Consider the following 26,304-nt stretch of genomic DNA (forward strand, 5'->3'; position numbering starts at 1 on the left):
GGTGTGTACATCGTGTGCTTTGCTAATGCGTATTCCGTTTAGCTGTGTGGATGCACGGTTAGTACGGGTAGCATCACCCAGATCACGGACGAGAGAATAGGGAAGCAAGGGGTGTTGACAGTGTCAAAAGCCAGTTTTGATGCGAAGCACACCTTATCACCTCATACAAGGAAAAACCTAAACAGGTCTGCAGACTACATTAACATGAGCACATGCAAAGTGGGTGTGTTAACATCAATGTAGACCCAAAGGTGTTCACTTTTTCCCTAGGTTGACGTGTTATAGTTCATCTATATCTTACACAAATGCATAGTCCAGTACCCTTTTTGTCTATCTACCACCAAACATCGATGCTAAATTTTGCCAACGCTACGGCGTTGTAGTGTGTGTGTGCATACGGCTACCTTGCCTTCTTGGCCATGGCCTTGCGTTTCCTCGCTTCGCCATTGAGGTTGGGCGCGGTGGCGTTCTGGATGGCGGCCTCTTCTTCAGTCAGGTTGGATGTCTCGACCAGTGGCTTGTCAAGCAATTCCTTCTTTCCGAGGATGCGTCCGGCGGTTTGGTTGTAGGCGAACATGGGGAGCTTGAATAGGAGGGTGTCGTAGATGGTGGGCTGGGGCTCCTCATCGGGCTGGACGTTGTTAGTGAATGCACTGTGTTGGGGATATGGATATACGTACGTCGACAAGGTATTCGCCCTTCATGCCATCCTCGTTCTCGACTTCCAAAAAGACATTGCCGACGGAGTCAACGACCAGAATCTTGCCGTTCTCAGAGACGATACGCTTCTTGGCTCCCTGGGGACCGGAGATGACCTCTGCCTCGACTGGGGTGCTGATGCCATCGTCGCGCGCCTTCTTGGCAGCTTGTGCCTTCTTGGGTTTCTTCGCATCCTTCTCCATGGCGCGTCGCTCGCGACGGTTGCGTGGGCCAACCTCCTCAGGGGTCTCTTCGGGGGTTTCGTTCTCGAACTGCTGGGCATTCACAGGTGCGGCGCCGGCGTCAACTCCAGGAATGCCCTGGAGACCGCTCTCGTCACCCCAAGCAGTCTTGCGCGCCTGGCGGACGAACCTCTCGGCGTAGTCCCTGCGGCGCTTCCATCCCATGACCAGGGCGAAGTAGTGGAAGCCTCCACCGAGAACGACAAGTAGACCAAAGATGACGGAACCGAGGCCAGGGCGGAAGCGCTCGTAGTAGTAGCCTGAGCCCCTCCATGCTGGGAAACCGTTCCTCAGGAAGTGATCGTAACGCTCGCGCTCAGGGCCCTTGAGCAGCTTTCCCACGACCGAGAGACGCTGGTAGGCGGCGGTGACCTTCTTCAGGTGCGCGTCGGTCTCCTTCTTGGACGGCTTCTTTCCCGCTGGGTTGGTCTTCGCATATTCGGTGACAAAGTTCTTGCGGGCCTTGTCCGGGTGGAGTTCGCGCGACTTCTTGCGGAGGGCCTTGGTCAATTGGTCTTGGGACGCGCTGGGCTTGACGCCGAGGAGATCGTAAAACGTGATGTTGGCGCCGTCTGCTTTGGCGACTTCGTCACGGATGCGGAAGATTTCGTGGTCTGCAGTGCGCTGTCAGCAAGTAGCTCGCAGTTGCACATGAGCTGGAGCTGGGGAAATGCATGTGGGGAAGGCGCATATGTGGCCGCAAGCATGCACTTGAAGACGCCATGCAATTGGAATACGCACCCTCTTTGGTCCAGGCAGCGGCGAATGCTGCAAAGAGGCACAAGACCAATGCGAGCAACGCGTGAGATCTCATGGCTGGGGTGGATGAAGTTTGGCTGGTCTGCGAGCAAGTGATAGGGAGGCTGCAGGCTTGTGCCGCCAGATGTCCAGTAGTGCCGCGAGCCCGCTCGAGTGACGGAACGTGGCCCAATTAGTCTGACCGCTGGAGACGGGACACAGGTGTAGCAGGCCTGCGCGATAAAGAGGCTCTCTTCACGGTGCAGTCACTCTCCGCTTTCACTCCAAGTCTCTGCAATTGAATCAAAAATGTGGCCTCTTCACGACTTGCATGTGAGACGCGGCTGAGCGTGTGGCTGTGGCTGTGGGCAGGCGCGACCCTGAACTACGGGATTCGCGGCAGGGGCCAACAAAAGTTCCCATACGGTCAGCGACACGCAACCTCCTCAACAACTCGACTTGCACTCCATCTACACTCACTTCAGCCGCGTCAGCGCATTCACTCTCTCGCGACTCTTTCCCATCTACGTAAGGCAGCCATCTACTACATACAATTCCACCTCCCTCCCCTCTAGAGGACACATCTCCAGCCTTCCCTCGACTTCCACCACTATCAGCAGCTGAACTGACCATGACTTCCCCTAAAGATCTCGAAGAACAACAGCAGACCCTCATTACCCCCGACCAGCGTCAACAAACACCACCCCCCGAAATCACGACCCACACGCCTTCCGTCATGTCTCGCTTCAGCATCCCCATCGATGCCCTGACATCCCGGATGAACTTGGGCGGACGCTTCGACAGCATCCGCTCCACTTCAGTCTCGTCGCGATTCGCCAACCTGCGACCCATCTCCGAGTTCTTCGACTTCAAGCGCATCTCCAAGCCCGCCAACTTCAGCGAGGTTCAGAGCAGGGTCAACTACAACTTGGGCTACTTCTCGAGCAACTATGCCGCTGTCTTCGTCATGCTCAGCATCTACAGCCTGCTCACCAACTTGATGCTACTCTTTGTCATCATCCTTGTGGTCGGTGGTATGTTTGGAATCGGCAAGCTAGAGGGCAATGATCTCCAGCTCGGTAGCTGGCGCGCGAGCACCTCGCAGCTGTACACTACGCTCTTCGTCATTGCGATTCCCCTCGGACTCTGGGCCTCGCCCTTTTCCACTGTTCTCTGGCTCATCGGCGCAACTGGCGTCACCGTCGTGGGCCACGCTGCATTTTTGGACAAGCCCATCGAGTCAGCTTTTTCCGAGGAGGCGGTCTAGGTGGTCGGCCGCGAACTCCTCCTTACACTATGCCCCGCTGGGGAAGACCACCAGGGGGCTCGTCGGGTGTGGGGAGATACTACGAGGGGGGACAGAACGACGTGCATAGGTTTCAAGAATTGGATAGCGACGATGAGAAGGGTGGCGTTGTATTAGATCAGGCGTTTCAGCCGGCTTTGAACGGCAAGAGCATCAATCCGGATGAGCTTTACTTTAATGATATGGATATTAGTGCCTGGGAGGGCAGGGCAGCAGCTTTGGGTGAGGCAACATACCAGGACCATGGTCATCAACAGCGTTACGACGAATATCCTGGTAGTATGGGCAGCAACTACAATTCGGCCGAATATGAGGAGATACTTTTCCGTCGAGTACTCGACAAGATTCGCATACAAAGAGCAGCAGGCTATACCGATGTGCAGCTTACTGCAGAGGAGCTAGACGCGTATCATGCACGATTTCTTGGCCCAAGGACGACGGATGTTCGCCCTGAAGCCCAGTCTCGACCGAGCAGTGCTTACTACCCCAACGACCCTGCAAATGTGGTCAGAGACGATGCAATTAGCAAGCACGGCAGTTCCTCCAGATCGAAGAAAGATCAGAAGCGAAGTTCGCTCTTTGGATCAAAGTCGAAGGAGAAGCCCAGCAGTCGCAAACGTACATCTACTGTATCAACCACAGATAGCCGTGCACCGCCACCCGGCTTCGTCATACCTGGCCCAGATGGACAGCCTATGTATGCGCCCATCAATGCTTACCAGGGTAGCCTGGAACGGGAACGGGAATCTCCACGTCCAGCGTCCCGTTCCGCGTCTGATGCTAGTCACTACATCCCTTCGCCATCGCACGCCAGCTTTCCTCGCGAAATGCTCGGCGCGTTCCCAGAGTCTGTGGTTGATTACCGTCCCACCACCCCTCCACGGCAAGGTCGTTCTATATCCTCTCGACAGGCTGCATACGAGGCTGATCTCCCACACGGGTCACGCACAAGATCGTCTTCTATTCAATCCGCCGGGCTTGTTCCGTTCCCTGTGGAGCCCTACCAGTACCACAACTTCAGTCCTACATCCTCTACATCACCGACTTCGCCTCAACCGCAATATACACGGAGTGTAAGTTCGGCCGTGTCTGAAGCTAGCTACACATCAGTGCCACGACGTGTTCCTGTCCCTGCTGCTGCATCGGCATCGCTTCAACGAGCGGCACCTGCAGCACGTAGCCATGTCAGCCAGTCGGACCCGGCTTTGGCTGCGCAAGCAACAAGCTCTGCTACTCCAGCTCAACCTCAGGAAGCTGCTAGAGGAAGTGGCCATGGAGCTGAGAGGCGGCGGAAGAGCGGTAAAAGTAGGAAGAAAGGTTGAAGCATCTCGATGTAGTTGTACATGGCACAAATCCCCCGCTCTCCAATCTGACACTTCTGATCCAATTGATTCTTGCTTTCGTAGACATTGCATACAAGATAGTGGCCTCGAAGACGGCCACGTATGTAGTGGGCCCTTGATATTCCTGTTGTACTGATAAATATATGTATTGCTTGCTCCACTGAGGTGTGTTGTTCGATAACAGTCATTCGATCTGACTCTTAATCAGTCAAACGTGTCTCGAACTGGGCAAGGAGCGCATGCAGGAACGGGTCTGTCCCCTCAATCCAGCCCTTAGCACGATTTGTTGAATGCCATATTGCGTGTGCTGCATCTGCATCTTGCAGCTGCATCTGCGGTCTCGAACACTTGCAACGGTTTTCTAGACACTTATGCGACAAGGGTACGCGCACAACGGCCGTTGCATAACGGCTGTTTCGATCGCGATCACGTCAAAAGTCACGGGTAGCCATCAAAGAATAACCAATATTGATGAAAGAAGTTCTGGTCACCTGTGTTGCACTCGTCTCGCGTAGAGACGAATAATCTCCGTGATTTTCATGGTTCACGCACATCATCGCACAGTGCACAAGTGGGATCTGAGACGGCATAAATCGGAGGTGCAGTGGGTGGCGGTACCTGCAGGGCTACGCCGGCACGCCCAACCACCAAAAAGCGGTCAGTTAGTCTGCGACGATCATTCCTCTGCTTGCTCCACAAGTTCGCGCACATCTTTAAGCTGGCCAAAGTTCCTTCCCTCATCAGCGAATTCCCCAACCGTGCCATCTTTTGTGGTCTTTTTCTACCCGTCGACGTGTTCCTTACTAGTCCTTGACTCATTTTACCCACGTTTCCCCGTCGGAGTCGTCGTTGCGCACGGTGGCCTGTGTTGTCATAGTGTGAGAAAGTTGGGTTGCTATAGCCTCGAATTTAGTTGGCTAGTAGGGCGCGCGCGCGCATCAGGCCAAGGCAGGGTCAAGGAAGCAGGGAAAACCTGAGCTGAAGTGAGGCAAAAGAGGAGGCGATTGAAGCCCAAGAGACCCACATCCCTTCACCGGTTGTGTGTTTGCGACAGCTCTCTTCTAGTCCACTGGATACTGTTGCGCTGGCTTCAAGACTCACAGTCATAGAGTCGTTGTTGTCGCTAGACCTCATTTCCGCAGATCAACAGCATCTTGCGCTGAATGCGCTGGGCGGATCAATACACTTTACACCACCGCATCCCGGCTTCTGTCGCTCGCGCGCATTCATCCCGTCGCTCATCAACATCAAGCCTCGGAGTACCAACAACACCCCTTTCAGCCTCCATACACCCTAAACCAACACTACTCCTCCCCTCCTCAACCCACACCCACACCCCACGCCCCACCACCATGGGCTACGGCAGCAGCTCCTGGAACCCCTTCTCAACAGGGGGCTCACCCTCGCGACGCTCCTCATCCGGATACCGCCCTGGCTACGCCTCGTCGTCGTACTCGGCGTCGTCGCGCCACCACAGCTCCACGTCGCGCTACAAGCGCTCACCCCGCGACAGCTACATGCAACACCTGTACAAGAAACTGCAACACTTCCTCCGCGAAATCTGGCGCTACGCCCAACGCCACCCCTACAAAGTCTTCTTCATGGTCATCATGCCCCTCGTCTCCGGCGGCGTCTTGCACAAACTCGCCCGTCAGTTCGGCGTCAACCTACCTGAGATGGGGGGGCCGGGTGCGAGAGGCGGGTACGCTGGCTCAGGGCACACCAACACCAACTACAATACCAGGGGTGCCAGCAGCAGCGGCGGCTACTACGGCAGCCAAGGCTACGACTACTCCAACACCCGGAGCGCCCCGAGTAACGGCGGCGGAGGCATGATGGCCGGTCTCGGCAACATCGACATGCAGAGCGTCTCTTCTGGCATCGGCGGTCTGGCTAGTCTGGCGAGTATGGCAAGCAAGTTCATGTAAAGAGTTGAAGAGGAGCTGACTCGAGCTTCCTCTTCTAGGAACGGTCGAGAACGTCCTTACTATTACGAGGGTGGTTGGGAATCTGACAAGAGGGGGAAGTGATTGGTGACATGAGGGGCAGAGGAGTGATCCTCTGCAACAACAGGCTTTGCCGCAGATTATGAGTGAAGAGATGGCGAGGAAGTGGGAGTATTGGAAGGGGCTGTGATGGGGGAAAAAGGCGGTACTTTTTGTTATGCTCCTTGGGCTTTTTCTTATTGCACGACGTTACGACGGCGCGATGTGGGGGACGTTTGACGACGTTTTCTCCTGTTCTTTTCCGTTACGGCTTGTTTAGCTTTCTTTTTTTTTACCGTTAGAGATATCCCTCCTTTGCGTAGGCTTGGCCCTACCTGGCGTTCAGATGCAAATCAAAACTTGCTCTTTGTATACCTCACTACTCACCATGCGTGCACCTGATTACTATCATCAAGCCTGTAAAGTTCGTTTAGTAGATTATCCAATCTAAACCAACAGTGAAAAAGCACCCGAAACAACTCCAAGGATATCGTCACTCATACAGTCCACACAACCCATCCCCCTCATCCCCGCTCACCCAGAAACCACATTAGCAAAAACCTTCGCCGCCAACCCACTCAACAACCTCGCCTTATCCGCCTGCGGCATCTCCTGAAACACCGCATAAACACTCTTCCCCTTCGTATCCCTCACAGCCCCGAGTCTATTCCCCGCGACCGCCCCCGCAACCATCCCCGGGAAGTTGGCCACAATAAACCCCATAGCCCCTCCACTCAACCCGCCGACTATACTCCAAAACTTTGACGTCGGATGCGCGTCCTGATCCGCCATCCCCTCTTCCCTAAGCATCTCCTCGAAGATACCACCGAATTGCTCTTCAGAGAACCGGTTGTGGGATTCCTCTGTGTTGCCGGCGGGTGCGCTGCCGAAACCAAAGGCGGACCAGGGGAAGCCTTGGGCGAAGCCGCCGCCTGTGCCTGCGCCCGCACCCGCATTTCCTGGGACGTCTTCTTCGAAATCAGAGTCCGGTGTCGCGGTACTGCCCGTGAAACTATTGTAGGTGCGTGCGGCGTCGTAGTCGCGGCGCCGTGTCGCGTCTGAGAGCGTGTAGTAGGCGTCGTTGATTTGCTGGAAGCGCTTTGTGCGGCTTGCGCGCTCGGGGGAGTCGGAGGGGACGCGGTCGGGGTGGTGCTTTAGCGCTGCTCTGTGGGGGGAGTATTAGAGGTTGAGCGGAGAGAAAGGTTTGTGGGTAGGTGAGGTGGTACTTTTTGTAGGCATCGCGGATTTGCTGTTGGGAAGCTTTTGAGTCGACCTCGAGGGTTTTGTCTATGGTGTTGTATGAGCTTTCGGGTAGGAGGTAAAGGTTTGTGTGCGCATACAGTAGTCTGGTTGGGGAGCTGCGTGGTGTTAGTTGGATGTTATCGCTAGGCTGCTGTGTATCTCACCCATGATGTTGGCTGGTTTCGGAGATTGGAATTCGAGCTCGAGAGTATTGTTTAGATTGAGTGTTGGGAAGGCGATCGAGGCAGCTAGCAGACTTCAGGTAGGTGAGGATGTAGGGTGTAAGTTGTGGGTATAGTGGTGCGAAGTTCAGGGACAGGTACGCGGGTCGGAGCAATGACGTAGACGCGAGAGGTCTAGCCACAGTAGCTTCACGTTTGCACGTGAAAAAGCAACCCTGAAACCATGTGCTTGGGTATTCCTGCAGATCATGTGCTATACACGGACGCATCGCAGGGATTCAAGGTTTCGTCTGCATCGTTTCAGTTGGAGACATCGTTAGGTACATAGAATGGAATAATAATTAGTGTTAAGCCGATGCAGCGCACGTCCTAGCTAGGTATCATACAACAAACCTCGATCAACCCCCCCTCAATCTCAGCCTTCCAATGCCTCCAAACCATTTCTCCAAGCCATCTCTCCAATCATATCCAACCGCACAATCCCTCCGGACCAAAAGTATCAACAAAGAAAAGGATCTCCTCATAGGGCTCCGTACAAGGAAGAGGCGACGCATTACCAATCATATCTACCGCCTGAAGCTCGAACTTAGGCCGGCGAATGCGTCAGGAGAATGCCGTCCACTCATTAATCCAGAAAAGTCCACGCTCTCGTTGCTGACATGTCTCAGGCCGGGCGTTTGTGCGGCGGATAGTGCTTGTCCTTGTGGTGCGCCGGTCATGCTACCAAACGGATTCGCACGTCCAGGTACTTGTGCAGTAGGCGTTGAAGCTTGCATAGGCGCTGGCTGCGCTTGTTGCTGCTGCGCTTGCTGAGGAGCCTGCTGAGGCTGGTTGTATAGCGAGAGGATCGAGGCGTTCTTGTCGAAGGGATTGGAGCTTTGCTGTTGGTATAGTGCCTGTTGGTTCTGGAAACTCTGCTGCTGGTTCTGATAATTCTGTTGTGGATCCTGGTTTTGGAAGCCTGATTGTTGGGTCTGCCACGGGTTCGCCGATTGGGGAGTTGAGACGTGGTTATACTGCGGCTGTTGCTGTTGCTGTGGCTGTTGTTGCTGCTGCTGCTGCTGCTGTTGTTGTTGTTGCATTTGCTGCGACCAAGGGTTCGGCATCTGCTGCTGCGGCGGAGCAGACATCGGCTGAGACATCTGTTGCTGTTGCATCGTTGGTTGCCCAAATGGATTTGAACTTGCCAGATTGGTCGGAGTAAACATCTGGCTTTTCGAAGATCTCAAGAACGGATTTCCTGGGCTTGAGGGATTGGACATGGACTGATACTGTGGCTGTGGCTGTTGCGGTGCGAAGAAGGCGCTGTATTGTTCGGGTATTTGCGGCATCGGTGGCGGAGTAAACGACTGATTGTACGGGTTCGTTTGAGCGAAAGACGAGGGTGTTGAATCAGCGTAGCCTCCAGTTCGGTTCGGGAATAAGGGTTGTTGAGGTTGCTGTTGCGATATCTGCATGCCTTGAAACGTCTGTTCGAGGCTCTGCTGCTGTTGATCCCATGGGTTTTGTTGATAGCCGAAATTTTGCTGTTGCTGTTGCTGGGGCACCTGTTGCTGGACGTATCCTTGAGGCGCCTGTTGCTGAGCATATCCCTGGGGCGCTTGTTGGAGAAATGGATTGTAGGACGTTTGCTGGGTCTGAAGAGGAGCGAGTTGGGGTTGCTGTTGAGGAGCCTGCGCGGGAGCGTCCAATGCATCGAAAGGGTTCGTAGAAGACGCGGTAGGGGGTGCGGTGCTGATCGTGTCGAACGAAATGCCATTGGACGCAGGCTGCGAAGCCGGTGTGGGTGTGCTTCCTCTCGACCGCCCAGGATCCTGCTCTCCAAGTCGAATCAACGCCTCCACTGCCCGGTCCAAATTCCCATTCAGCCCCTTCAACACCGTGGCGTTGCGCTTGTCGTCTGGGAAGCCCATATCCCGGAGAGTTGTAAGTTTCGAGTCCAAGCCATCACCAGAAGTGTGTATGTTAGAGCCGAACACCCTAGAAGGCTTGTTGATGCGTGGCGGCGACTGATCGTGTTGACTGAACCCTCCCAGACCTGGTGACAGCGGAGGAGTGAGATCCCGTGTCGTGGAGGCCTTTCGCAATCCAAATCCAAAGCGGCCGGTGGGCTTCGGCGGTAATGGCGGTGGCCGGTCCTCAGAGCTCGTGCTGCCTGTGTTCTGTCGCGTGCCCGGTCGCGAAGCATCCAAGTAGATTCTCTGCTCGTATTTTGCCCGTATGTATCTCTCCATGGCACTGTCTACTTCGTCGATATCGATGGGTATGGAGGGCTTGACGTTGCGCGGATTATACGTCTTGTTCGACTCGAGATTGCCAATGCGCTTCATGTTCTACACAGGTGTCAGCAATCCGACATGAACCGCGGAGGTCTAACAGGTCTTACGTCTACTTGCGCATTGTCCCACTTGTCCATACTCAAGGACTTGACCTTGGAGATGTGCGTTCCCAGTTTCCGATGGAGGGCCGCGCATCGCATGCACAGGAAGATGCCCAGCTACAGCACACGTCAGTTTGGGCTTACGGTCGAGGGACGATGGGTTCGTAGAGGGGTACGGTTTAGCTTCATGGTATGGGGAGACTTACACTCCAGCTTGCCCATCCTGTATAACCTGGTTAGCATCCTGAGAGCCCAACGGGATGCGCCTGCACTACGTACCTGGATTCCGCGCGCCACAGTCTGCGCATGTCCCGTTGCCAGGGACCGTCTTGATGAGATCCTGCAGCGCACGCTCATTACGCGCCTGCTGGCGTTTGTTCAGAGCCGACGCCATGTCGTCCAGTCTGGAAGGAGGAAGCGGTTCGGGCGGAGGTTGAAGATCGGGGAGCGGCAGAACGTGCACGAGAGCAATACGCGCGGGGAAAGGGGGCAGGACGGACGGCAAGAGGGCGCGTAGCTAAGATTACCAGAGAATGAACAAGTCCATCGCAAAGCAAAACATGAGCACAGAAAGGGGAGCTCGTAGGGCCCTTAGTTGACACGCGCGATGACGAGTAATGCATCCGTTCCACTTCACACATGGCATCCGCACAAGCTCCAGAACCCTGCGTTTTTGGTCTATATACGGCATCATGCCCCTGTCTGAGCTTGCTGCCCTCCGCCCAAAAGTACATCATCGTCCTCCCAACCCGATGGGCGTGGAACAGCTTACGACAGCGCATGAACGACGTGCAGGCGTGGTGGCGCGACTCGTAGACGCTGCCGATCTGGTTTTGGTAAGGCCGAGGCCGCCGTCTTCGTTGCCGCAGATACGATCCAAGGCTGACAGACATTGCCGTCGTCAGCTCCCTGGTACTCTAGAGAAGGAATCTTCCCACCTAGTCAAAAGTACACAGGCATACGCGAAATACACGCAAATAGCACGTTCAAACTCTCCGCACTGTTCAAAAGAATGTATGGTCACGCAGGTGGCTTCAAGCAACATAGAAATCGTAGCAAAAAGCCTAAAAGTGCCAGGTATTGTTCTAGTGACGCAAATATGACAACTATAGAGATGAAGAGCTCAGTATAGCCGTTGATTAATCGTCCATTGTGATTTTGTGAATATGGAAGGAAAGCTGAGGCCGAGCTGCGACGAGCTTTTCAGGCGCGCGGGCAGCGCCAAGCGAATGCTGACAAAGACAGGGGTCCGAGCGGGCTAATTCTTCAACACGTAAAACCAAGCTCTGGCTCGTTCTTCTGCTCATCAACAACCTCGCGGTGCACAGCTTGCGGCACGTGCTCGACACCGAATGATCAATGTTTGTCGTTCTGAGGGTCGTCGCTGCTGTGCGCGTTGTATGCTACTACCCCACTCTTGCCTGCTCCCTGGCTCGTCTTCATGGCCAGGAAGCAACTTTTCTCTCTGTGGGAGATTAATATTGGTTTTTAGCAGAGCCGTGTCTTCTCCACCCTACCCATATTCTTCTGTGGATGTGTAGGACTATAATTGGACATACATCTTTTGTCAGTTCGCATTCTGTGTTGATTGTTGTGACGACCTGAGCTCTGATGTGCAGCGGACGCTGTGTCTTGACGATTTTCCAAGGCAGCTCCCGCTGATCGGGCTTGGAGCTGGAACACTCCTTCGGCTGCTATGGGTTTGCCCTCGTTTACGTTTCGTGGTCGACCGCATCTCGTTGAATCAGCCATCGATGAGCACAATCTCAGGGCAACACCACGACGTGTCATCATGACATGTTGAATACTGGACTAAGCTGGCTAGCTGATATGCCTGCACAGATGCATTTCGAGGCTTCTTTCTCCAAGCTCAAGCAACAATGCACAGATCCAGTTCTGCGCTTCCGCCTTCGACATCTACACCAATACCGCGCCTCATAGATGCGCCTTTGACACCTCGTCCCCCCGGAACCGCTTTGGCCAGATACCCTGCTTACCAGGCGACAGTATACCATTAGGATCGACGGCGTCTTTGATCGTCTCGACGAATCTTCGATACGCATGATCGTTGAAATCGTACAGCGATGCGACACGATCTGGATAGAAATCAGCGACTGCGCACGGCTACTTCCAAGAAGACCAAAGACGTACCCATGGTGTTGACATGGCTGCGATACTTGCTGTATCCCCTCTTCTTCCCCGCCTCAAACAGGCCATCAAAGATGTTCTGCACCGCTTTCCGATGCGTCGCGTTTGTCTTGTCAAACGTGAACATGTTGACGAAGATTACTAGTCGGAGATGTCAGTCAACATTGCATACCACCACCCAGTGTCAAGCAGGGAAGTCCTACCATGGCGCTCATGCATAAAGAAGTCGCAGAACAGATCAAAGTTATCCGCCTCGCAGATCTTCTTCGCCGTCTTGACCCAGTCAAGAATCTCTTTGCCCTTGGACGGTATGATAGGGCTGTAGTCGTAGTGCGCACCAATGCCACCCCCGGACTTTGGCAGGCGGAACTTCACCATAGGAAGCGACCAGAGCGTCGGTATACCAACGAAGAACCCACCATCCATCTCAGGAACAGATGTAGGATCCAACGTCTCTCCATCCGGCGCAGAAAAGATCTTCCCAACCAACCGTCCCTTCGGCGCTTTCTTCCCAATAATCTTCTTCAGCTCGTCAAAATGCGCTTGAATCACATCTCTCGCACCATACAGGCCGAATTTGGCGTTCCAATAACCCAGATCAAACTGCTTCTGCAACTCCTTGATCCTCCAATCCGGTATCGAAGTGTCGTGTGGCCAGAAGTCTTCTCTCGGGCCCATCATGCCCAGCCACTCCGTCACATTGGACACATAGACGGTGTTGGGAAGCAGACCATCTCGTCGCAACGGCCCGAAGATATCGACAATCGTTTCCACGTCTTCGAAATCCGGCATGTCGAACGAGCAGGACATGAAGGCTTGGGGTGCGGGTGTGAGCCAGATGCCTAGTTTAGTCACGATACCGAGATTGGACTGCAAAAATAGGCCTTCGATGCTGGGTCCGAACGAGAACTTCGAGAGGTGTGCGGATGGCGAGTTGGACATGGCGAACTGGCCTGTTCGGACGAGTTCGCCATTTGCCAGCATGGCTTCCACGCCGGCGATGTGTTGGTGGTGCGTCCCTGTGGGTGTGAAGCCTGTGCCGCGATCGATTGTGTTTCCAATGACTGAGCCCCATCCGAGAGAGGGCACTGAGGGCCAGACGTTGAGCTTGTTCTTGACGCAGTAGTCGTAGAGATCCGTGAAGGTGACGCCCGGTTCGACGACGGCGTAGGCGTATTCGGAGTTTACTTCGATGATCTTGTCCATGCGGTGGAGGTCGAGGGCTACGCAGCCGGTTACGCGAGGGGCTGGTCCGCCGTATCTATTCGGTGGTCAGATGACTTGTAGCTGGTTTGTACGTGGGAATGAACTCACCCGAGATTCTTTCCTCGTGAGAACGTCCATACTGGAATGCCGAACTCGTTCGATATCTTTAACACGTTTCGTAATTCCTGGATGTCTTTCGGTCGCACGGCTGCGCTGGGCATCTTGCGAGTTCCCTCCGCCTCATGCAACTCATACGGATCGATATATTCCGTCAATGCATCACCTGAATACACTTGCGCATCACCCACAACGCCCTTGTATTTCGCGATGGCCTTGTCAAATGCATTTCGGTCAACACCAGGTGGCAGCACGGACTTGAGCGGAACGGTGATAGAGTCTTTGAAGAGGTTGAAATGTGTGGACTGGTATTCCCGGTCGATGTACATTGGTGATGGTGTCATTGTGAAAACTGTAAGATGTGTGTTGCAAAGACTAGACCCAGACTTCCACGATATTTCGTTATTAATGTATCCTGCAGGAACAAGCCTTCTCGGCTGGGTGAAGACATGGGAGCCGAAACGCTAGTTGACATGCGTGAAGGTGTCGTTCCCCACATTGCGGAGAAGACCCCACATCTACCCTTCTCCAACGTTTTCGGCCCTTGTCGTGCCGCGACTCCTCCTGATGAGAATACCCAGGTATGACGGTTCCAAGACAAGCGCATCTACGACGTCTACAATGTACAGTGTAAGCATGAGGGGTACTGGCCATGCATCTCCCTACAACGCCGATCTGACGTTATTCTCCTTCTCAATCTGCTCTTGATCCATGATGACAACACCTTTTCCCTTCATCTTCCCGCTATGCGCCAGCTCTACCAACTTCTCAATCTCGTCCAGCCCCTGGAACGAACTCGTCTGCACCGTAATGCCATGCTCAGCAACCAAATCCAGCATGTCCCGCGCCTCACTCAGGTTAGCAACAGCCGACCCCCTCACCCTGATATCCCTCAAAATGAGTTCATGGAACGGGATAACCACACCATCCGGCTGCGCAAGCTGTATCATCGTCCCATGCATCTTCGTAACCGCACAAGCCAAGGCCGCCGACTCTTTCGCATCACTAACATTCAGCGTAGCCTTAACCCCCTCATTCCCCGTACAAGCCCTTACAGCCTTGATAACCTCTTCCATCCCAATCCTAGCATCAATAGTAACATCCGCACCACACAGCCGCGTTAGTTCCAACCCCTCATCCCTCGCATCAATCCCAACAACATTCACGCCCATTGCCTTCGCAAACTTCACTCCAAGATGGCCCAACCCCCCTCCACTACCCACAACAGCAATCCACTCCCCCTTCCCCACGCCCGATAACACAATCCCGCGATACACCGTCACGCCCGCACAAGCCAGCGGCGCCGCAGTAAGAAAAGAAACATTCCTCGGTAACCTAGCCGTCTGTCTCGCATCAACCTTTGCGTACTCGGCGAAAAACCCATGTGTCGTTATACCAAGAAAGCCCCCAGTGTTTTGACAATACTGCGGAGCTGCCGATCCATATCCATCTAATCCTCCTGTACACTCATGACACGTACCGCAGGCGTCGTACAGAATACCCGCCATCACGCGGTCGCCGACGGTAAACTGCGACTGCGACACGGAGGGCCCGGTTGCGACGACGGTGCCTGCGCCCTCGTGGGACCCGGTGCAGGGAAGTGGTGTGCCCATTGCGCCTGAAGAGACCATGAAGTCTGTGTGACAGAGGGAGGCGACGGCGACTTTGATAAGGAGGTCGTGGGGTGCGAGGGGGGTTGGAAGAGGGATTTCTTGCACGACGTAGGGGGTGTTGAAGGAGATGAGTTGTGCGGCGCGCATTTTGGATGGGAGTGGGAGGAGGGTCATTGTGGGTGGGGATTATTGATTTGGATTGGGACGCTGATTTGGTGGGTTTTGGGAGGACCTGAGGGGGAGGGTTTGGTTTGGGGATTCGCTGGCTTGGGGGTGGTTGGGTTTACGGGTATTAAGGTATATGGATATAGGTGTAAGAAGGAATGAAGGATGGGTATGCATTTTGAAAGTCAAGATGTGATGTTGTTGGAGACCTCGGGAGGGGTAAGTGGTGAGGGCGTGTATCTTTATCCGGCACATTCCACCTAGCAAGTGCCATCTAGTACCTGGGCAGAGCGAGAGTACCGCCATGAAAATAGACACTCAAAGCCAATTATGCGAATCACAACAGCATACATCGATCAAGATGTAGTATAGAGTGGAATTAAGCATTACACACCTACCATCCTCCCCCAAACCACGCCCAACTTCCCCTCCTCCACCAACCTACTCCTTCTTCTCAAACAAATAATGACTAACCCCCCACGTATCGCCCCCATCCCACCTAAACAACTCCGAACAAGCAAGATAGAAAACCTGCCACCTATTCCACCACGTCAACGCCCCCTCCTCACCATACGTCTCCACAAGGCCCTTCCAAATACTCTCTTTATTGCTCAACATGGTCGTCAACCAATCCTCACACGTCTTGCTGTAGTGCATACCGCTAACCCACCACTGCCTCTTAATCTTGAGGTCGTCTTGGAAGAAGAGGAGAAGGTCGGCAGAAGGCATGGTACCCCCCGTGAAGAAATGCTCCGTCATCCATCCGCCTTCAAAATCGTAAGGTGTATCTTTGTGCGCGAAGATGTGCACGAAGAGCTTGCCGCCTGGTTTCAAGGCCCGGCTTACTTTGGCCATCAACAAAGAGTAATTCTTCATGTGCTCGAAGAGCTCGATGGAGAGGACGCGGTCGTAGACCTCAGGATCGAATTCATGGTCTACCACGTCGCCGGTTACGACAGTGAGGTTCTTGAAGCCTTTGGAGGCGGCGACGGAGTCGATGTGTTGTTTCTGGGTGCGCGAGTTGGAGAAGCCGGTTATGCGGCTGTTGGGGAAGATTTCGGCGAGGTAGAGGGAGAGGGAGCCCCAGCCGCAACTGTGGTTGGGGGTGTTAGTATTGGCACGTGATATTTCATGTCCGTGATGTGCCGTCTTCGAGATCTGGTTCAGAAGACACGGAAATCATGAAGGAGAGGACGAAAAGGACGCGAACTCACCCCAGATCCAAAACCGTCATCCCGTCCTTCAACCCCGCTCTCTGCACATACGTCTCCATCATCCTCACCTCCGCCTCCCCCAACGTCTCCCCACCTTTCTCATACAAACACGCCGAGTACTTCATCCTTGGGCCCAGCATACCCTTCAGCACACTCGTGCCCACTTCATAATGCTGCTCATTCGCGGTCTTGGTCTCAATGGCAATGGGTCGTTCGCGGAGTAGCTCCACGTATTTCATCTTGGACTCATAGCTCGCTTGGAGGGATGTGTTGGCGATAGACGTGAGGCGGTCGGCGAGTTGGCGCCGGATACCGACGCGAATGACCGGATGGGGGAGGTATCCATTGTCGATGAGGGGGTTGATGATGTCGTCCGAGTTTACGAGGTCTGGTGTGTTAGTTTGGGGTGGTGGGATTGTGGTAGTTGGGGAGCTGTACTTGAGATGTAGTTCATGGTGGGCAGCTGAAAATCACAAGAAAGACAGCTGTGCCGTAAGGGTAGGGGAAGCTTCTCTGCTATGGAAATGAAGCGGTTGTCTTCAAATTGCCGTGTTTTGAAGCTACGTATCACGGCTTCCACGGCTTCCAGCCCATGTCGTTCGCGCTTTCAGAAGGTGTCTCGTAGTGCGCTCAATGCGGTTTAGTTTAGGCGTGTGATGACGTAGACGATATCACCAAATAGTGTGCAGAGTCAGCACCTTCAACAAGACAATGGTCAGCGAGGAGAGCATGACGCCTGTTGTGGTTCACGTCTATGCAAATGAGAATGCCGAATGCGTAGGATCAAAGTAGCCAATCAGGAGATGCGCATGCCGCGCGGGAGATCAGCGCGCTAAACGTCTGCGGGTGATGCATGCCACGCTATTCGACGCCTTTCATGGTCTCACGTGGGTGCAAGCATGGTTCGATGGGCCTGGTGACGTGGTTGGTGAGCTACTGTTGCTTTGATATCAAGGCGGACGTTGGCATGGCTCCCGATCACATGACGCAACTACGTTCCGAGCAGACATGAAGGAAGACAAGTATCGAGTCGCAACTCACTGTAATAAACTATCAACATGGCCATATTCCGAAACGCGCAAGATGCGACTAGAAGTGGGATCATTTATGTGCGCCTGTATGTCATCACATCCTCATCTCAACCCGCCTCGCGAAGCTCCGCCGACCTCCTTCCGCATGGTCTCGCTGGCAATATCGCATCCCCTCTCTTCTGAGACATAATCCGTACGCATTCATAGTAACCGCACTCACGACCCCATTCCTTTGTCTCTTCTCCAACGCACCAGATCCGCATCCAAAAACTCCGGCTGTTCATTCAATTCAGCAGCTTTCCCGTCTAGTCCTGCCTTATTATGGAGCCATCTCTTATATAGTACAAATCCAATGGCGACCAATAGTAGTATCGCTGCAACGACTGCGGCTGATCCTATGCCTGCTTTGGCGCCTGTACCGAGGCCTGGTTTCGAGGGGCTAGTCGGTGCTTCGGAGGCTGACGCATCTGGTGACGATGCTACCGAGAGCGCTTGGGTTTGATCTAGCAATGACGCTGTTCCTTTTGTGGAGTGTGATTGCGGTGATACTGTCGTTTGTCTTGGTCTTTCTGTTGCCGGACCCACTGTTGCTGTTGGTGTAAAACCGATATCGAATTTCGAGGCCAGTGTAGACGCGTAGTCGGAATCGAAGTGAACAAGATCTGACTCTTGCCAGTAGACTAACATCGGTTGCATGATGACCGTGCCGCTGGAGATGATGGAGGGTTTCTCGGGTATTTCTTGCCCAGCGGCATTCGTTGGCAAGGTCGCGTCTGCCACGGTATACGCGGTGATGGGCGTATCTATGGCTGATACACACTCTGTTGCGTCAGATGCCGTTGCCATGTAATCACTATCGAGGGTGTTAGCAAGAGCAATCCCAGTCAAGGCCAGGCCAGGTGTATATCCGAGGTAATCGCCTCGACAGCCAAAAGATCACACGTACTCTCTACAACAAGCAGCTCCCCATGCCCTTAATCCGCCCAACGTCCAATCCGGCGTTCGGAACTCGACTATCTGCTTTATCTGATAGCCCCTAACACATGAGCCCGGGCTATGCGTCATGGTGGTATCGGGTTGACAGTAGAGGGGAATGAAGTTGTGGACACGGCTGGGTTGACCCGGGTCCTGAAACTTCGTGCCTTCGGTACATGTCGGGTTGAAAGTGAAGGGAGTGGTGAGCGGCGGGACAGTACTGAATGTGTTTACTAGCGGATATTGGTCTCCTGACACTGTATAGATGGCAAGAGAAGCATCATCGATGTTTGATGACATGATAGCAACTCTGTGGACAACAGTTCCCGGACGGACGTAGAAACATTGTAATAAACCCACGTCAAGTAATTGCTAGGGCTGGATACATTGCTCATAACGGGTCGGTAGCGACGTTCCAGATGCGTAAAAGAGCGCGCCGCTACCCTATGCGTGGTGGCTCGATGAGCCGCATGTGATTTGCGCAGGGAGCTGTGCCACACGTGTGCAGGATTGAGGGCGTTGAGGGACGTGCCACGTCTTTGTCCAGGAACTGTGCGTTCGATATTGTTAGGCCCTAATAGGTCGACGGCGATTGGCAAAGGGCGGGAAAGCACACAGGGATCTACTCCATGCGGCATTGGCCAATGTTACGGGATACGGTATCGCTTGCGTGCCTGGAAAGCGCAATCCTTGCTGTGCACTACAATTTTAGCAAGCAATACATTAAAAAGAGAACTACTAGTAAAGAGTTATAGAGCTCTTAGTAGAACTTTAATATTATTAAATAAAGCTTATAAGCCTATTTAGATTAAAAGTATACTACTATATACTTATACTACTTTATATTTTTTTTTATCTTTATACTTTACTATATACTAGCTAAAAAAAAAATACTAACTCTTTAGAACTAGTATTACTTAAAGTAAGTAATAGTATAAATAAAGTTATAGTTTTTATTTTTATTTTTATTAGTAAACTAATTCTATAGTATAAACTAGTTTAAAAAAAGTAAGATCTATTACTAGTATATAAAAAAACGTATTTCTAAAAAAGTTAAAATTTTATATTTAAAGGTATAGGCGTTAAGTAAACTAAGGCTTAAGTTCTTAGTACTATTATCTTTAGCGTAGTTAAAGCTTTTAAAATTTAAAGTAGTAAAGTAACTATTTTATAAATACTAATATCTATTTATAGTAAAGAAAATTATAATATAATTATATATTTTTAATAGCTTATAACTAATAAAGTTATAAATTATAAAGTAATAAAATACTAAATTTTTTAGTAAGTAAAATTATACTTCTACTATATATATACTTTTTATTTTTATCTTACTACTTATAATAAATTAGAAATTTAAAAACTTATTAAAAATATAAATAGTAGCTTAAATCTAATACTAAAGCTATACTAATATATATACTAAATAAGCTCTAACTATATCTTTACTTATACCTCTTTTATAAGTTCTTCTAGCGTTAGTAAGTTTAAAGCTAATCTTATTACTAGTTATATTATCTTACTACTATACTAAAGCTTAATTAAGCCTCTTTATTATTAATTAATTACTTTTCTTTTAAATATACTACTTTATAAGTTTTCTTAAAGTTATTATTTTAGAAGCTATTATATAGACTATTATAAACTATTTTATTTATACTATACTAAAAGCTATTATAAGCGCTTTAAAGAGCTACTTTACTAGTACTTTAGAGCTATATACTAAGCTTATTAATATTTTTATTATATCTATTTTTATTATACTTATTTCTATTATACTTATTTTTTTTACTTTTATTTTTATTATTTTTATTATATATATAACTAGCGTAAAACTTTTTATTTTTTTTTTTAGTCTTACTTTTAAAAAGCTTATTAGTAAAATATATAAGCTTTTTAGTAAATATAGCTTATCTTTAAAGTAATAAAAAGAGTATTCTATTTATAATTTTACTAAAATATACTTAATTACCTATACTATTTATATCTATAACTAAATATATAAAGTAAGATTAATATTAAGTTTATAGCTTTTTCTAGCTTTTAAGAATACTATACTTTAGTAAAGAAACGCCTTAGCTAGAATACTTTATAAAAGTAATAAAAGCTAAAATAATAAAAATATAGTATTTATAGCTTATTTTATATAGTAAAATACTATTTACTAAATAGTAAATATAATAAACTACTATAAGTTCTGTTAATACTTAAACTATAAAAAAATAGTTATTATATTATAGTTATTAGCTAGTAAAAGAATATATACTATAAAGCTATTATAGTATTTATGTTACTACTATATTATATAGTTCTTAATTACTATCTAAGCTTCTAAAAGTTATATAAATAAAAGTAGTATTAGTTAAAAGCCTTAGTACTAATAGTAATATACTTTAAGTTTATTAAAATCTACTAGTAGTTCTAAAACTAATAGCTAAGCATTTTTTAATATTTTTTTATTAAATAGAGTTTATAAAATTAGGTATAAAGTACTAGTTTTTATTTTTATATATATAAGTTAGTAAAAAAAAGTTTTATTATAGTTAAAATTAAAGTAATAGTACTTATAGTTAAAATAAAAGTAGCTTTAATTTATTAGTAAATATATCTAAGTAAAAAAAGTATATTATTTTATTTAATATAGAAAATTTTTAAAAAGTAAATAGCTAGTATTAATTTTTTTTTACTTATTTTTTTTTATATACTTAAGTAAAAAACTATTAAATTTACTAGTATAGTATAGTATAAAAGTAGCTTATAGTAGTATATTTTAAAGTAGTATTAAGTAAAATAAAAAGTTATAAGTAGCTAGTAATTAAGTTTTTTTTTAAATATAAGTAAATATAGCTAAGTATCTAAAGATAAAGTTTACTAAAATATATTTTTACTAATAGATATTTACTTATATAACTACTATACTTTAAATATAACTAAGCTTTAGGCAAATGTATTGCGTACGCGTCGTAGAGAGAATGCCTACTATTATTATACCGGCCTCCTCTACCTATGCACATCACCCCAGGATAAACCTAAAGACCCTAGGAAGCCTATATCAACGTTAGGTCACACAATCTGCATCATTCCATCTTGATGTAGTCTGCAGGCCTATTGAGCCTTTTCCTGTACGGGGTGCACATGGACTCAGCACCAATCTTTCATCCTCTTTCTTCTAAGCATCTCTAACACAATCGGCCTATAGCAAATCGTAAATCCGAAGGCTTCCCAGTAGAGGGAGCGTACCTCATCCATTCTGTCGGCTAAGCCCTCTGCTTTTGCACCCACTCTGGCTGCTCATTTTGTTTAGCGAACTTTTGATCAAGGGCCCGTTGCTTCTGGATTTTTTTCCTGTACATAACAAATCCAGCAATACCCATCAGGATTACCGCCATGGCAATTCCTAAGCCTATGCCAGCCTTAGCGCGAGCGTTGAGCCCAAAATCGGAATTATCAGCCTTTTCTTTGGAGTTTGGTGCCACCGATGATGACGACGATGTTAATGTTACCGAGGTGAATTGGGCTCTAGCTGACGCTGCTGCCGTGTCTTTCGTAACGGCCATTGTTGCAGTTGACGTAAAAGATGAATCAGATGACGTGATTTCTGCAGGAACAGTTGCGGGTTCTGCGCTCATGCCGATGGCAAACCTCTCTTCCAAGGTCGCCGCGTACTCGGCATCGAAGTTGGACAAGTCAGACTCCATCCAGTAGATAAGCATGTTCCTATCTACTATTTCTCCCCGGCTGAGTATGGTAGTGGTGGTTCTATGCTCACGGCCAGTTCCGGCCCAGGGGTCCAATGCGGTGATGGGTGTGATGAACGATGAAAAGCAGTAAAAGGAGCCCTCGATGGTTTCTGTATTCGTCCAACCACTGCCATCGGTGTTAGCAAAAGTGCGCTTTGCTCAAGTCATGACTCTTTTGTATATAGCCGTGCCCTAGGTTCATGGTACGACGTACTTTTTACAACAGGCGGCACCCCATGCGCGAAGTCCGCCTGCTGTCCACCCCGGTGTTCTATACTCAGCTACGTCAACGATGTGGTAGTCACTGAGCACTGTACCCGGACTGTGCGTATAGCTTCCGCCAGGTAAACAGTTGCTGGGTGGCACATTCCCGACAGTCGTGTCACCCGAGGTAAGGATTGTCCATTCATTGGTGCAATGAGATGGAGTCGTAAAGGGAGTCGTGAGTGGTGGCCAAGGGACTATAGCGTTCGAAGATGTCGTCGGAAAGAATTGTCCTGGTGATACCGTTTTGATAGTAAGGCGAGCAGTCAAAAGGCCCGCCATGATGCACAGCTTACGGTTGGGGTGAGGATGAAGTTAATATGAGATCGAGTTTGTTATATCACTCTAGTTCAGCAGCCTTTGTAGAGAACCTCCATTGAGATCACAACGCGTCGGTGATGGCGATCTCTCTAACCGATACCGGTGTACTAACGCGTCACAAACCGCGCTTTTGGCCCTTGCATACAACTTAATCTGCGGGAATAGCTGTGTCTTGAACGCGCAAGGAACATAAGTGGCGGTAAGTGCCTGCCATTGGTCGTTGTGTTGTGACCAGAACTGTGCCGCATGACGTTCCCGCAGCCTCCTGCCCAGTTCCGCCGCATTTGGCAGCGGACAAATGGGAGACAAAGAACTGTACCGAAGGGCAGAAAGAAATGCAACCCAGACTATATATACAATAGCTCCCAGCGCTACAGGATAGAACAGTAGAGTGTCGATGGGAACCGACCAACAAGCTGAAGGGACGTCGAACACGGACTAGCCTTTGTGACTAAACAGAAGCAGTGGGTGCAATGAGAAGGGACAGGTGGCTATCGCGATATTCCTGCTCTTGATAGACTTTGAAAGCAGAGCGAACGTCCATCACCACCCCTGGCAATGCTGTGAAAAGAACCAATGATTTGTAGAGTATCGCATGGGCACAGACTAACGAGATCGCATCCCTTATCAGTTAAACTCGTCGAGTCCCAACTGCATTATCTCGATGTGGGAATATAGAGGTCGCCGTCGGCAAGGTGGAGCTATGCAGCGCGTGTCTGAACGAGTTCAGGTTGTTCGTTTTCTAAAGCAGATTTAGGGCCAAGCGTCGCCTTCTTGCGAACGTATCTCCTGTACAGTACGAGGCCGGCGACAACCATCAGAACAGCCGCGATAGCGACGCCCACGCCTATGCCTGCCTTTGCACCGATACTGAGATCCGGTTTGGATGACCTTTCGCCACCATTGTCCGCCGAAGAAGTAGCTGAGGTGGATTGACTCTGATCTGACGGGGGCACCATTTCGGACGTGGCTGTCGGCGTGAAGTCGATGTCTAGTCTTGCAGCTAGTGTCGCCGCATATCCAGGATCGAAATGTGAAAGATCCGTTTCTTGCCAGTAGACGATCATTGGGGTCATTAACTGAACTCCCTCACTTATCTCTCTTGGCTCTGTCCCAGCTGGATCGCTGATGAGGGCGGGGTACCCATTGGAAGGATATAGCGCGGTGACGGGTGTGCTGAAGCTGGAACTGCAAGCGCTCGCTGTCGCGTCTGACGCCAACATGCCGCTATCGTCTTCGTCAGCTTGGGTGTCTGGGCTTTTATGTAGCAGGAGTAGCTCTGTGATAGCTGGATCCGTGGACGTACTCCCTACAACAAACAGCACCCCATGCGCGTGAGCCCCCTGACGTCCAACCTGTGGTTCTGTACTCGGCCAGTGCAACCATATGGTAATTGCTGATACATGTGCCTGGGCTATTGTAGGCCTGGGTGCTGTGAGGTAGGCATGATGTAGGGACGGGGTTTGTGAGGACTGTGGGGGTCAACGGATCCTGGATAATCCACTGATCGGTACATGTCGACGCAAACGTGAAAGAAGTCGGAATTGGCGAGTAATGGTTGCGCTCATCATTTGTTGGAAAGAATCCGCCTGATCGTACAGTGTAGATTGTGAGGCCAGCATCAGCGAGGCCTGCCATGATCACGACTGTCAGACCTTGTGTTTCCAGGGAAAGTCGAGAGTAGTTGATATAGATTCGAGACGGAATCACAGAGGAGCTATACTATCTGCGAGGGCCGGGTACTTCAATTGCAGCGCATTGGTGGCGTCCGGGCTGCCGTTGCCAATCCGCAACAAAATGCAATATGGTCTCCTGCATGGTGATTCGATCCTCGACGTGTAATTCGCAGAGACAACTACGCCGTATATGCGCATGAGGCAGAGCTTGGGGTGGCCCGTGGGAGTTATTGAATCATTGGCTGTTGGGCGTTGCCTGGGCCTGTGCCGCATCTCGTCCCGTAGTCGCAAGGATCCAGTGTACTGGCTAGAGCTGTCTCCTTAATTTAGGTGGCAAACTACCGCACGACGTACAACACTGCCAACTACGCGGTGCATGTATGAACTAACTCAGGTTGTTCGTTCTGTAAAGCAGACTTGCCATCGAGCTTCACCTTCTGAACGCGTCTCCGGTAAAGAAAGAAACCAGCAGCGCAAAGTAGAACCACTCCAAAGGCTACCCCGACGCCGATGCCTGCCTTAGCGCCGCTATTGAGACCGGTAGCTTCTCCAGAGTCGGTCTCGACGGTCGACGTGGCTGAGTTGAGTTGACTTCGACCTGGTGGCGACGCTGTTTCGGCTGTGCCATCGGCTGTGCCTGTGCCTGTTGGTGTGAAATCAATACTGAATTTCGATGCCAGTATAGCCGCATAGTCCGGATCAAAGTTCGGAAGATCTGATTCCTGCCAGTAGGCTTCCATGAGCGACATGGATGCGGACCCGCTATCGAGGACTGTGGCATTGTCTGTTTGGGTCACGTCCTGGCTCCTGGACTGTACCCATCCGACGGGGTACGCAGTCATAGGTGTGGAGAACGTTGACCAGCACCGGGCACCATCAGTCAATGTGTTGGTGAAGCCACTAATCTCTGTGTCAGCACGAGACAACTCATAATGAAGAGACCCGCTGTGGCTCAGCATGTGTACCTACTTTTCACAACAAGCGACGCCAAACACGCGACTACCCCCCGACGTCCAATCTGGTGTTCTCCATTCGATCATCGCCACGATATGGTAGCTGCCATAGCATGTACCGGGGCTGTGTATATTCGATGCACCAGGCAAACAGGCTGCAGGCACGATAGGTGTAAGGTATTCACCAGAGCCAGAGCCTCGTAACGCCCAGCTGGTGGAACATGTAGATGGGAGAGTCCATGGAGTCGTAAGTGGGCCCCAAGGGCTTGTCGTATCCCAACCGCTCGTCGGAAGGCCCTCGAGTTTGGTTGTCGATATCGTGTAGCGAACATCATCAATACCTGCCATGACAGGAATTTGTAGACGACAGTAATGATATAGGAGCTGAACCGACGTGAGGATTATGAGCCCTCAAGCGAGGAGTATCTGTCAAGGCTAGACACTTCAATCACAACGCGTCGGCAGCAGCAGGCTTTATATGTTCAATGCTGACGTGCCAATAGACGGCACAACGCATTGATTTCCCCTGCATGATTCTTCGATCCGTGCCATCTGATTTGCGAAGGTGTTTGTGCCGTGTGTGCGCGGAGATCTGAGCTGTGAAGAGGCGTATATCGTTGGTCAACAGGCCGTCTTTGGAGCTGTGCCACATCTTGGCTCTGAAACTGTGCGCTGAAATTTGCTGGGTCTCGGCAGGATGCGAGCAGGTAATGGAATGCGTGTAATTGTATAACCACCTACGACATGGTTGTTGTCCAGGTTGG

The 26,304-nt window shown here is 50.4% G+C and overlaps 9 protein-coding genes across 9 annotated transcripts; 3 read left to right on the forward strand and 6 right to left on the reverse strand.

Annotated features, from left to right (window-relative positions):
* Positions 1-400: 400 nt before the first annotated feature.
* J4E78_003662 (uncharacterized protein) lies at positions 401-1,755 on the reverse strand (the record flags this gene model as incomplete). Its single annotated transcript, XM_049364299.1, has 3 exons — positions 401-631; positions 681-1,555; positions 1,683-1,755. 3 exons carry the CDS (start codon positions 1,753-1,755, stop codon positions 401-403), a joined length of 1,179 nt encoding a protein of 392 aa, XP_049223377.1.
* Positions 1,756-2,310: 555 nt separating this feature from the next.
* J4E78_003663 (uncharacterized protein) lies at positions 2,311-2,946 on the forward strand (the record flags this gene model as incomplete). Its single annotated transcript, XM_049364300.1, has 1 exon — positions 2,311-2,946. The coding sequence occupies one exon, from the start codon at positions 2,311-2,313 to the stop codon at positions 2,944-2,946; it is 636 nt and encodes a 211-aa protein (XP_049223378.1).
* A 29-nt stretch (positions 2,947-2,975) lies between these two features.
* J4E78_003664 (uncharacterized protein) lies at positions 2,976-3,631 on the forward strand (the record flags this gene model as incomplete). The annotated part of the gene is made up of 2 exons (XM_049364301.1): positions 2,976-3,488; positions 3,533-3,631. The coding sequence occupies 2 exons, from the start codon at positions 2,976-2,978 to the stop codon at positions 3,629-3,631; spliced, it is 612 nt and encodes a 203-aa protein (XP_049223379.1).
* Positions 3,632-5,680: 2,049 nt separating this feature from the next.
* J4E78_003665 (uncharacterized protein) lies at positions 5,681-6,256 on the forward strand (the record flags this gene model as incomplete). Its single annotated transcript, XM_049364302.1, has 1 exon — positions 5,681-6,256. The coding sequence occupies one exon, from the start codon at positions 5,681-5,683 to the stop codon at positions 6,254-6,256; it is 576 nt and encodes a 191-aa protein (XP_049223380.1).
* Positions 6,257-6,847: 591 nt separating this feature from the next.
* Positions 6,848-7,723, reverse strand: J4E78_003666 (uncharacterized protein; the record flags this gene model as incomplete). Its single annotated transcript, XM_049364303.1, has 3 exons — positions 6,848-7,478; positions 7,540-7,600; positions 7,720-7,723. The coding sequence occupies 3 exons, from the start codon at positions 7,721-7,723 to the stop codon at positions 6,848-6,850; spliced, it is 696 nt and encodes a 231-aa protein (XP_049223381.1).
* Positions 7,724-8,303: 580 nt separating this feature from the next.
* J4E78_003667 (uncharacterized protein) lies at positions 8,304-10,474 on the reverse strand (the record flags this gene model as incomplete). Its single annotated transcript, XM_049364304.1, has 3 exons — positions 8,304-10,070; positions 10,124-10,234; positions 10,469-10,474. The coding sequence occupies 3 exons, from the start codon at positions 10,472-10,474 to the stop codon at positions 8,304-8,306; spliced, it is 1,884 nt and encodes a 627-aa protein (XP_049223382.1).
* A 1,578-nt stretch (positions 10,475-12,052) lies between these two features.
* J4E78_003668 (uncharacterized protein) lies at positions 12,053-14,106 on the reverse strand (the record flags this gene model as incomplete). The annotated part of the gene is made up of 5 exons (XM_049364305.1): positions 12,053-12,213; positions 12,269-12,406; positions 12,469-13,526; positions 13,580-13,940; positions 14,100-14,106. The coding sequence occupies 5 exons, from the start codon at positions 14,104-14,106 to the stop codon at positions 12,053-12,055; spliced, it is 1,725 nt and encodes a 574-aa protein (XP_049223383.1).
* Positions 14,107-15,807: 1,701 nt separating this feature from the next.
* Positions 15,808-17,034, reverse strand: J4E78_003669 (uncharacterized protein; the record flags this gene model as incomplete). The annotated part of the gene is made up of 3 exons (XM_049364306.1): positions 15,808-16,459; positions 16,581-16,968; positions 17,019-17,034. The coding sequence occupies 3 exons, from the start codon at positions 17,032-17,034 to the stop codon at positions 15,808-15,810; spliced, it is 1,056 nt and encodes a 351-aa protein (XP_049223384.1).
* A 6,578-nt stretch (positions 17,035-23,612) lies between these two features.
* On the reverse strand, positions 23,613-25,336 carry J4E78_003670 (uncharacterized protein; the record flags this gene model as incomplete). The annotated part of the gene is made up of 2 exons (XM_049364307.1): positions 23,613-24,168; positions 24,978-25,336. 2 exons carry the CDS (start codon positions 25,334-25,336, stop codon positions 23,613-23,615), a joined length of 915 nt encoding a protein of 304 aa, XP_049223385.1.
* Positions 25,337-26,304: the final 968 nt, after the last annotated feature.

This window comes from Alternaria triticimaculans (assembly GCF_023758025.1).
Source record: "Alternaria triticimaculans strain BMP 0046 chromosome Unknown scaffold_4, whole genome shotgun sequence".
NCBI classification, from domain to species: Eukaryota; Fungi; Ascomycota; class Dothideomycetes; order Pleosporales; family Pleosporaceae; genus Alternaria; species Alternaria triticimaculans.